The sequence below is a fragment of the Schistocerca serialis genome, unplaced genomic scaffold (genome assembly GCF_023864345.2).
Source record: "Schistocerca serialis cubense isolate TAMUIC-IGC-003099 unplaced genomic scaffold, iqSchSeri2.2 HiC_scaffold_1451, whole genome shotgun sequence".
NCBI lineage: Eukaryota > Metazoa > Arthropoda > Insecta > Orthoptera > Acrididae > Schistocerca > Schistocerca serialis.
Genome location: NW_026047682.1, coordinates 1,381,586 through 1,394,189, shown reverse-complemented (window position 1 = coordinate 1,394,189; position 12,604 = coordinate 1,381,586). Strand labels below are relative to the sequence as shown.

General features: G+C 43.1%; 1 protein-coding gene across 1 annotated transcript in view; it reads right to left on the bottom strand.

The window, feature by feature from the left end:
• Nucleotides 1-12,604, bottom strand: part of LOC126443323 (uncharacterized) — a 63,999-nt gene that overhangs the window by 37,295 nt on the left and 14,100 nt on the right. The window contains exon 3 of the mRNA XM_050090916.1: nt 7,002-7,168. Within this exon, the coding sequence (XP_049946873.1) occupies nt 7,002-7,168 (167 nt within the window). The remainder of the gene's footprint in view (nt 1-7,001; nt 7,169-12,604) is intronic.

Genomic DNA, 12,604 nt, shown 5'->3' with positions numbered 1-12,604 from the left:
GTTTTAGCTGGAATACGAGTAACTCATAGTGTAAGTTTGGAGCACAGAAGTCTATGAAAGTGAATCATGGACAGTGGGAAAACCGGGACAGAAGGTAACTGAAGCGTTTGATATGTGGTGCTGGAGAAGAATGTCGAAAATTAGATTGACTGATAAGAAAAGAAATGATGAGTTTCTCATCAGAATCGGTGAAGAATGGAACATACCAAATACTTTGGTAGGACGATGGGACTGCATTTTGTTCTTGGTCATGCAACCTTATTGTTCCCTCTTGGTTCTTGTACGTGTTACCCGTCTTTCTTTGCAACTTACTCTTATTTTTCTCAATATTTCGAACATTTTGCAGACTTTTACATTTCCGGATGCTTTTTCTAGGTCTACAGGGCCTATGAATGTGTCCATTTTATTTTCCAAGTTTTGCTTCCCGCATCAGTTACAATGTCAGACGTGCCGCCCTCTTGTGCTATTAGCCTTCTGACAGTCAAAATGATCGTCATCTATCATATCCTCTATTATCTTTTCCATTCCTCTGTATATATTATTCCTGTCGACAAATTCCATACATGAGGTGTTAAGCTGATTGTGCGACAGGCCTCGCAAGTATCTGCATATATCTTCAGGGTTGTATCTAATGGTATAGCGCCATTCTCGTATATTCTAGACGCCAACTTCAGTAGTTCTTGGTTGACACTTTCGCCAATGATTTCGGAAACTCCGAAGGTATGTTACCTATCGCTTCTGCCTTCCAAAGCTGTGTTAAGCTCTGACTCTTATGTGGGGTCACCGAGCGAGGTGGCGCAGTGGTTAGACACTGGACTCGCATTCGGGAGGACGACGGTTAAATCCCGCGTCCGGCCATCCTGATTTAGGTTTTCCGTGATTTCCCTAAATCGCTCCAGGCAAATGCCGGGATGGTTCCTTTCAAAGGGCACGTCAGACTTCCTTCCCCATCCTTCCCTAATCCGATGAGACCGATGACCTCGCTGTCTGGTCTCCTTCCCCAAACAACTCAACTCAACTCTTATGTGGGATCTCCAGTGTCTTCCGTTGTGATTCTCATTTCTTCTCCTGTCAAGTCATCAGACGGGTCTTTCCCCTCGTTGATGCCTTCAGTTTACTCTCTCCACCTACCTACACTCTCCTCTGCATTTGACAGTGGAATTCCCAATGCTCTCTTAAAGATGACGTCTTCACTTTTAATTACGTCAAATGTTCTTTTGAGTAATCTGTACAATGAATAAATCTTTCAGACGACCATGTGTTATTATTTCTCTTCACATTTTTCCAACAGCCATTTCGCTTTGGTTTCACATCTACCCCTAGCTACTCCGTTCCCAAGGGACTTATACTGCTGTATTCCTGTGTTCCTCTGAACGTTTTTGCACCTTCTACATTTACCGATCAGTTGCAGTGTTTTTTTCTGTTTGCCAAGGTTTCTTTTCCTTTAGCTCCTTATATCTAACTTTGTTTGATATATGGAACATAAAATCCCGTCTGAGGCCTGCAATCATTTTTATGTTAATAATTGGCCATCGATGCTGTACAATCGCATGAGATGTTCAATTGAATCTTTTATTATAACATATTATGCGTTTCGGGATTACACCCATCTTCAGACATATGTTACAAGCAAGTACAAAACATAAGTGAACAGCACACTCAACACGTCTCAACGTTACAGAAAATGAGATCTGGCCATATGAGTTACATACCACAAACCTGAACTCCTTCCTACCCTACCAGGCGTACAGTCTTGACAACTCAAAGAAGGTGTCGGGGCGCTGCATGGTCATGTGCTCCATGCATTCACATGTAATTCAATAATAATATACTCAGAATATAAATCTAACAGGGTGTAATTACGACGGGCTAACGGGTACTCGGAAAAATTTATACGACAGTTTGGAGCTAAAATTCTTAACAAGACGCGGCAGTCAGGCCGCCAAAAATTAAATAGTAATATTGTGTCAATGGAATATGTTGGACCATGTTGCCAAAAAAACAACTAGAGCCTTTAGGAAGGCTGGCGTTCGCTAGGCTTCCATACAAGGAAGTAGTTGGGAGGAATATTAGTACATACGGACGAAGGGAAAACAGATAAGTTTAAGCAATCCGGTGTATACGAAATTAAGTGTGGGGGATGTGCTGGGACATACATTGGCCAGACGGATAGGGATTTTGCCACAAGGTTTACAGAACATAACTATAGTAATAATAGTGGGCTGGGGTGTCATATGAGGGAGACTGGCCAAAAGCGGGCCCTGATAGAAGATAGCCTAAGAATTCAGCATTTATAACCTAAAGGGAAGATTTTAGATAACTTTGAAGATATGGAGATCTACGCGCGTATACAGCACGCTGCACACCCAGTATTTAATAAACAGGCTTCCGGTGGGAACAACTGGTTTTCTGACTTGTTTGAACGGATACTGTTTTGAACTTGGTATCTATTATCCCCTCATTAGAAGTATGATTGTGTATTTTATAGGAGTTGGTGGTGTTCTGTCCACGTAGCGTTATGATAAGCTAGGTTTTTTGCCGAGTGGTTGGCTAGTTTAACGTCATACAGGGAACGTTAGATGGGCGTATAGGTTAGCATTTACAGATTTGTTCACCACCGTGCCCTTTGGGTGCTCTTTGGTGACACCATGGTTTATTTTATTGATTTTAGACTAAGGTTTTAACACTTTTAATGTTTTGTATTTGTTTTTTAAAAATCTATAGCTCTCCGGTATCCAGACAGCATAGGTAGGACTCGGGCAATTGTCGTGCCACTAGTTTATATAAGGAATGAATGAGGTATAGCCCACGTATCTTTTGGGATTTTATGAAAATGCTCTTCCTCTCACCATTAAACTTTTTCCATGTGGTAGAGGGGTGTAAGTTGCTGTTTGAAGGCTTCTGTTTGGGCAATCATGGCCCATGAGTATCACTTGGCTGTAACTCGATAAGCGGATGGCTTCCGCCGATGTGGTTGCCGTTGGCTATAACAGATGGCGCCTAAGACGTTTGTGTACGCGAGCTGATCACAGGGATTTAGTTTATGATGGATAATGTTGGTTATATTTAATTTGGTGGTATTCTTTTAGAGATTTGAGAGGTTGAAAGGTTTATTCGCCAAGGAACTCCGACCCCCTCTCCCTATTATTTATTTTATATTGACATATGTTTTGAGTAGTGTTTAGTGCCACTACTGGCTATAGGCATAGTATGGCAATGTAAAAAAATTTGGAGTTTAGAAAAAAATTTTAAAACTTTTAGTGTTAACGTGTACAGAAGTACTATTCCGACTGCTAGTCGTAATTACACCCTGTTAGATTTATATGTTGAGTATATTATTCTTAAATTACATGTAAACCATACAGCACCCCCTACTGAGGGCGCTTCGCTGCTGGTTGACTTGTTTAGCGTCAGTATACGCTCTGCTTCAAGACTGCTCGAGCCGCAGTCATATGTTATTCGACACTTTCTTTGAGTTGTCAAGGCTGTACGCCTGGTTGGGTAGGAAGGAGTTGAAGTTTGTGGTATGTAACTCATATGACTACATCTCACTTTCTGTAACGTTGAGACGCGTTGAGTGTGCTGTTCGCTTATGTTTTGTACGTGTTTGTAACATATATCTGAAGATGGGTGTTAAACCTGAAACGCGTAACATGTTCTAATAAAAGAGTCAAGTGAACATCTCTTAACTTTATAGCGATTGTAGAGCATTGGTTGCCAGTTATTAACTTTGTTTGTCCAACTTCTGTGATGCCCTTTTCATAGACGTCCATTCCTCTTCAAATGAACTGCCTGTGTGGTATTCATCAACGTAGTATCTACAGCCCAAGAGAAATTCAGAGGCCTTTCATGAATGCTCTCCACTTCAGTGTCCCACTCCTTCCCGCATTTATCCTGCCAGACAATTCTCTTAAACTCCTATCCACTCTTCATCGCAATTCAATTGAGATCTGAGCTTATATCTGGCCCTAGGCGAGCCACACAATCTAAGAGTAGGATTTAGAAAACGATAGATTTCGACTTCTAGACGTAGATAATCGGAAAATTCTTCCCATAAATACAGAAGTACGAGTATTAACAAGAGCCTCACCAGGACGTAACCTCAGATGGAACTTTCCTGTGCCTCCATCCTTTTGGAAGCCTACCTCCCGTGGGGAAGCGAGAGTTTTCTGTAGCTACCGACGGTTGCGAGTTAAAACAAAGAGCGACAGAGGGAGAGAGAAAGGGACTCCCCCCTCTTCCACCCCGCTCCAAGGCCAAACGTCGTGTGCAATCATGACTGTTTGTACTGAAGCAATAATGTTATGTAATTGCAGTAGGTAAAGTTTTGATATTTTTATCATTATGTAATTTGTTAAAAGAAAGGCGAACAAACATGTAAAAGTAATGCATCCACAGTTTGAAACAGTTACACTGTTTTACATTTAAGTGAACTTAAAGATGCAGAGCTACAATTTTTGTAGTATGTGTATTCTGATATAAAGCATAGCATGTGGAATTTATGAAACCCCATATATTAATTTCTGTCATCAGTGATAATACCTGCTACAGTTGCAACATTTTACATCAGCAGTTGATTTTATCACTGGGGATGTGTATCAACAGTTCTGCATGTCCCATCAAGAGAAACGTGTATTCTAATGTGTCTCCATTGTTGTTGTTGTTATTAGCAGAAGTAGTATAGTTATCACTACCGTGTGCTGCCAGTGTACTTCGCATGCCGTAATGTTGACTCATTGAGATGTCAGGTTATATGTAAGAGAGTGCACTAATGCCTTAATTTTATCAGGTGGAATACACGCATAAAGAAGTAAATAAATGTACACAATGTGCCAAATTCCGCTACTTTTTATAACGCACTTTACACTATTTCTAAGGACACGGGCTCTGTCGTTTCTTGCGACTCGTATTGTTTGTTCTGCTGGGGTCCGCATCGTTTAGTGGATCCCCGTACGCTCTGTAGCGTGTAGCATTAAAGGTCCAAAAATTTCGGAAAAGTTACTGTACCTTCCTGCATTGTCACTTTTATCGCAACGACAATGAACGGGAGTCTTAAAACGTCACGTGTCAGAGATCTGTGCTGAAGTTTAGTGAGCGAGCAGTCTAGATCGCATCACATCGCATAGTGATTTTTTAATCGGGACCTGTGCGCTACCTTCATGCTGAGTGCCCTGGGGACGCTCCCAAGACAGCAGCCGTGTTCACGGACCGCGTGGACACGCTCCTGGCTGGACGGCCGAACACTCAGCCGTCCTGCCGCATCCCGACATGCCCGCTAAGCCATCCGGTCTCAGCCTCACAGCAAATGTCTGCGACCAGCGTGTGGACAGCGGCGGTCTCAACGTCGCTGCGATCTGGCGGCTCTACGGGACCTGTTGAGTGACGTCAGCTGAACACGACACGAGAGACTCGTGGACTCTCTTTGTCGGCCAACTTAGGCCCTTGTCGAGGCTAGAGGCGGTGTGCTCTACTCCTGTGTCAGCATGATCTCTCTTTATCTGACATCGAATGAAATCTGTCCTCAACCTTCATGTTTATTACTTGTAACCTTCCACGTAAACATAACTAACTCGACCTTCTTTTGTAACGAGAAAAACGTACACTTGCGAGATCTCAATCCTAGATGCCAAACACCCGCCCTCTCTTAAAATAAATGGCCATACTTAAGATAATACTCATTTTAGACGTCTTGAATGCAGAGTTTTTAGAGTTCTGTAGGTGCAGGTTGCCTGCCACTGGCTGCGCCCCACTGCAGCTGCCTGATGCACGAGTGCAGAGTACTGTGCAGCGGGGTGACGTCCAGAGCCCTCAGACCCGCTTCATGTCGCAAGTGTGGGAAGACGTGCGTGGAGCCGGTCACGTCTGCCCCATGTGCTTCGAAACTTTGTTCTTCAAGTAGAACACATGTTATTTAACATGAAAAACGGGTAAGCAATATGAGCAGATAGTATTTCAATGCCATGCGCATGTATGGTTAACACTGTTTGGCAATATTTTAGGACATATTCTGCAGCAGTTTTTTATAAAACACACGCGCACACACACACACACACACACACACACACACACACACACACACACACACACACACAGATCTCTGTTACGGGCAGAGGCAAGGTGAAATCTGACAATATTACCTCTTCAAAGCAAGCTTCCTAAACAGTCAGTTCGTGATTTTACGTCTCCGTCGCATTGTGCCAATGAAGTTGTTTGACGAAAATGATCGTGGTGAAAGGGTATCGTCATCATTGTCACCACCATCCTCTCATAAAGAATAGTCTAGCGTCAATCAACTATTCTTCTCTCCATTTAACGGGTCTTCTCTATGACTGCCGCAACTAAATCGCAAGGTACAAATAGTAGCACAAAGAAACGCTCATAGAGTTTCTTTTGCCTCGTGTAAGAGTTAGTCGAATAGCCACATATAACGACGCTTACCGGTCACAACTGTCGCGAGCTTTGACGTTTAAACGTGGCAATTTGACCGTCACTGTATACTGCTCCTGGAGGTGCCACACTGTCGCTTGTCGGTTCACCGGCACTATAAACGCGAACCTCTTACTCACCGTACCGTACAGTAGTTCGAGCTCCGACGATGGGCGAACGCAGCGGAGCGTGCCAGAAACAAGTGGTACACGAGCGTTGAAAAGCTATGTGTTGAGAAGGTCTTAACTGCGTACAATCGTCCAAATCTCCGCGCGACATAGACAGCTGGGGCTCACACCTTGCAAGTGAGCGTTTTGTATGTGAGACCAGGTTGGTGATCTTCTCTTGTTAGATGCAATCGGTTGTGATTAGATAACTGCTTCTTTTCTTCAGTGTGATTATTATTTAGTTCTTATGTTTTTATTTCTGTGCACTTTAATTAGGACAGAATTTTCAAATGTGGTGAAGCTCCATCACCATGCGTTGATTAACTTCGACGAGAGTTTTTATAGAAAACCTAAATGAGCACATTACGCTTTATTTAACAATAACGAACTTCCAAATAATATACTCACCAGGTTTATCCAACCACACTAACTGAACACGACGCCGCTCCTCACAATTCACCCTGCTGACCGTGGCTATTGTGATGCGCCGAACAGCACGCACTGACTGGGACAGGATATGATGCCTCAGATCATCCGCTTGCAGCGTTGTCATGTTCCATTCCATGTTGTTCAACCTTTCAAAATAAAATGGAGTCAGCTTATGTGACAGATGATATTCTGAAACTTGACTGTATTTTGTAGACTAGAATAGTGAAAACTAAACTGAACTTTCCCCTCTCCAGCTTTTACGTTTCCCATTGATAGAGGTCGCCAGCCCCTTAGAGACGAATCGAGGTGTCAGACAGGAATTCTGGCGTAAATTACGGCTGGTATGCGAGTCTGCTAACATATTCTGGTGAACTGATCGTTTCTGATGAAATACAAGAATTCGCATACAAACATGCAGCCAGAACTATGATTGGACAAGCACGGCAGACCGCCTTCAAAGGCATGGAGTGGCCGCTCCCCCACAACATGGCTCACCGTCTGCTCCTTGGCGCCATAATCACGAGCAGCACTTCCACTATAAGACCACGTTTTCAAGACGCTGCCATGTCTCCCTTGTGCCGTTTGGATGAGGTTGAATCTTGATCTTTCGTGACAAGAAAGCCCATTCTGCTCTACCTTACTCAGTTGGACTGAATATTTATTGAACCCTGTCTTAGGAATTAGCACCTTGGCATCCTTGATTGTGAGATTAGCAGGGACAAAATTTGACAGAACATGCAACCCCTAAGTGGGAGCTGTTGTAGCAATGTCATTAAGAGTCAACATGGCTCCTTAACGCTTTAGCACAATATACAACAGCTCAATAACCAACAGAAATTGCAGCGTTGTTTTGTTTGTCTATATTTGCTCCCAAGTTTTTTTGCAGGAATGTAGTGCAGTTGATTTAGAATAGAACCAAACGACTTTCACACGTCCGCGCAGTGCTGCATAAATGACAGTGACAGGAAGAGGGAGACACCAAGGTAATTAAGGAAGTAGCTGCAGGAAATTTTGGTCCTATCCAGGGGCACATATGACTGCCTGTGTGCCTCTGTATCATGGAGGTAGAACTCTGTGGTCTCAGTTCCGCTTGTGTTTTGCTCGAGTCTCTATCTGTAAAAGTACTCCCTCAGTTTGGTGTCAACTCGGAGGCTCGTCGGCACAATCAGTAAGTAGCCAGTTTCACTCGATGAATTTGGTCACTAGGCGACCACTACGAACAACAATAACAAACTACCTGGGACCTTGGAGTGCGAAGAAATTGCCTAAGGGGACACGTGAAACGGAACCTGGATCAGTGGAGTGGGCTTGTGTTCACCGGCGAGTACAGGTTTCGAACGTCGACTGGGGATCCGCGTACAAGGCTGTGTAGGTGACCAGGCACCGGTGCAGGTCTCTCTCTATCCACGGGTTCTGCTGCGGGGCGGGACTGTCGTATTTTGGCCTGCTTTTATGGTAATATCAACAGTAGCAGAAAACAGTATAACGGGAGTCGGATTCTTTAGGAAGGTAGAGCAGAGAGTGTGTTACAGTGAACAGTTCAGTGATACAGTTACGCTTATCACAATCGACAGCAAACCAACTCCGACAACGATAGTTCAGATACTACATGCCGGCCCTACGAGAGCGACAGCCAGGCATCCGTCTTGTATCCTCAGGTTCTTCGCTTCATACAACTTCTTGGAATGTTGTGAGTAGGTATTCATCTTGAGGTGATTTCTCGACATGAAATCTCACTTTTTATCTCGTCTTTGATTTAAGAACAAAAATTTGAAAAGATTCAACCTTGAACAAACACGGTTTCTTCCCTTCTTACCGATACGTATTTCGGCCATATTACATTATCACCAGCGGGTCTCCTTTATTCTTTTGCAGAGTAAAGAGTAATCTATCGCATTGGGATACGCATATTTTTGGGAATGTGTTATTTTTGCTCAGAACGTTATAACAGACATGTAAACCATAGTAACACATGGACGTCATCTGCAATACCGAGATACCAACCAAACTGGAAATAGCAGACAGGGACATCAGCAACAGCTTGTGCCATTAACGCATACATCTTTCTGAGAGCGTTTTGAATGCAAATGTACAATTCTAAAATTATACGTTTCCCATTGTAACAATATATTCTTTCTAGTATGAAATTTTCTCTCTACAGCGGAGTGTGCGCTGATATGAAACTTCCTGGCAGATTAAAACTGTGTGCCGCACCGAGACTCGATCTCAAGACTTTTTCCTTTTGCGGGCAAGAGCTCTACCAACTTTTTTTATTTTCTTTTTTCATGAAGAGGAAAAGAATTTTTCGCATCCACCCACGCGCGAACCCATGAGCTTCCGTATCCTATTCCCGCGCGCTAACTACTTCTTTTTTTTTTTTAAGGAATGTCACAGGGCGTGGTGCACGCCGCACTAGCAGTGGGGTCTCTCCACGGCACTCCTCCCACCCCTTTTCTCATGTCCCCAGTTGGGTCATAGCACTAAGTGTGCAGAAATCTTAACAGAAAATTCCCATTCTCCGATGTAAGAAACACAAAGCAACCTCTTCTCTGAGTAGAAACTGAACACTTATAAAAACTTAACAATTCTTCTTGAATCACACAAATACTTTGGAAGTCGAACACGAGTAATTCTGAACAAAATGTTTTGAGAAAACTCTTCGTGTAACATAGAAGATTCGGAAGCAAGGTAATAGTAAATAATAATAACACAACTGACTTTTAATTTTCTTCTGTTCGTTCTCGTCCAAGGTGTTGTAGTTCCACATATTTAACCGACACCCATTCTTTCAAAAATGATCTCCAGCATGTTGCCGTAGTGCTTCTTGTGGTTGCGATACGTGCTGATTTCTGCGTATTCACACTCCATGTAAACGCGGAATTCTATCTCGTTGTCCGACCCAAGTTTGTTGATGACATAACTAACATATTTTCCCGGTAAGCAGCTAATGGCGTTGGTTTTTAATTTCGGAAAGTATGTCATGTCTGGTCTCAGGAGGAGCGATTGCGTTATATATTCGGCCGAGGATTTGGCGACAAAGGCGATTTGTTGCCTGATCCAATTCCTGTTATTCACACTGCCGCCACAGGTGAATCTGTGGATGAGTGTATCCGCCAGATTGCGTTTTCCACAAAGGTGTGTCTGGTTTAAACAGATCCCATATAGTCTCTCGTTGGTGCTGATGACATTGTTAACTGTTTTGTACCATGCGGAAATAGCGTCTGCAGATAGCCCGGCATAGTTGATGTTCCGCCATACAGCTTTCCAGTCACAATTAGGGAATTTCTTTTCAGTTTTGTTTCTGCCCTCATTTAACTTCCTTTCAAGTATGATGTCGCGCGTTGTGATACATGTGTTGCTTCTGATTTCGTCACTAAGGTAACTTGCTTCGAGGAAAAAGTTCCTCACATACTGCAGACGGGCATTAATCCTTCGCACATCAATCGGTGCTTGCAGGCTATGGGGTGTCACAGCCTCAAAGAGCTTTGCGGTTATACATTGTGTAAGTTCTCGGAGTACATGGAAAGTCCGTTTGAGGAACAGAGCAGACGCTTTATTTCGAATGTCCTCCAAACCGAGGCCCCCGTTTCTGACATCCAGTATAACGGTAGTCGCACCGAGCCTGAATATATCTCCTCGCCATAAATAATTGGTAACAGTGGACATGATCCCTTTCGATACTAGTTTGGGGATTGGAAATACCTGTGCAGTGAAATACGTTTTAGACAAAATGCAGGAGTTCATGAATCTGACTTTTCGCACCTGGTCCACAGTTCGATGGATGTTCTCCATTACAGCACCATGAACTTTCCTCCTAGCTTCCGTCCAGTTAAAAGCAGCCATCCTCATCGGACATGTCATTAAGGTTATTCCCAAAGTTTTGTGTTTGTTGTCTTGTTTTGCCCATGACAGTCGGAGGTGATCTAGGCCCCGCAGATTCAATATTTTACTTTTGTTTTCATTGGTTGTCGCTCCCGACGCTAGACAATACTTTTGGATTTCTCTTTCCAGTGTAACTGTCTCCTCCTTATTCTTATTACAACACCCACGTCATCAGCATAAGCTCGTATGACGGTTTTCTCACCACTCAATGTTATGCCTGTTAGTCTTGCGTGGACACTGCGGAGAAAGGACTCTAAACGTACGGAAAATAAAAACATAGATAAGGGACTGCCCTGTGGAACCCCTCGCCTTATCTGTATGGGTTTAGATGTTTGGCCATTGATTGCTATTTTCGCATTTATACCTGTTGCAATATTTCTTAGCATGTTGACAATCTGAGGGTGGAAAGCCATTCTTGACAGCGTCGCAAAGAGGTATCTATGACTAACGCGGTCAAAAGCTTTGTTGAAACCTATAAAGATTAAAGCACATTTTATACTTACCACTGACTTAATTGCAATGACGTCTCTGTATGCAGATAGACTTTCGAATATCGTTCTGGTTGGAGAACAAGATTAATGATGACTCAATATTTTGTTGGAAAAGGCAGGGAATCTTTTGTTGATAATACGCGAAATTATTTTGTAATTAGAATTTAGTAGCGAAAGCGGCCGAAAATTGTTTAAGTTGGTTTTGCCTTTACTCTTAGGAATCAGTACTATTTTACTTTCCTTAAACTCTGCAGGGACCGCTTTTCCGGTCAGGACCACATTCGCCATGGAAGTGATCTTGTCCCCAATTACAGACCAGTAGCGGGCATAAAAATCCACAGGGAGGCCATCAAGTCCCGGAGATTTTTTGAGAGGTGAGTTACGCACTGCCTCATGCACTTCATCTGTAGTAATAGGTGACAGGATGTCAGCGTTTCCTGTTCCCGACAACTGTGGACCTAAAATAGTGAGAAAGTCGTCCAGAGCTGCATCGTCCACTGTGGTAGGGGCATATAAGTTGTCATAGTACCTGTGGACTTGGTCCAGTATTTCTTTCTGGTATGTGAACCTTGTACCAGTGTGCGTCTGGACTTCATCAATAAAAGTTTGACGTCTGTTTTCAGCATGCCGCACCAAGTGATACAGAGAAGCAGTTTCACCAGCTGCTACTGATGTGGCTTTCTATTTAATTTTTAGTCCCTCCATCTGTTGCTGTTTAATGCTTAATAACTTGGCTTTTGTTTTTTGATATCATTCAGACGAATTACGTCATCATTTGCCTCTTGATAAAAGTCTCTTAAAACTTTATAATAAAACTCCATTGTATTCCTCAACTCCCTGCGCCTCGCTACACTATACTGCACGACAACTTTCAGCAGCCTTGGTTTAGCCCTCCTAGCCCACCAGTCACTGTTGGGTGATTGTCTGCTGTGCGGAGGCACATAGTCCACGCTACTCTTATTTTCTGTTCCAGTTCTTCGTCAGTTAAAACAGACATACTCAAATTCCATTGCCCTCTGAATCGACGGGTTGGCTGTACACTTAAATTAAAGCAAGTTAAAAGTGTACTGTGATCGCTAAAATACACGGGAACAGTTTCAACGTTTAATAAAAAATTTTGCAAATTTGGTGACACGTAAATTCTATCTAGTCTGCTGCGGGAGTGGCTGGTTATATACGTGGAGTCGACTGATGTCGGGGCTGAAGTTC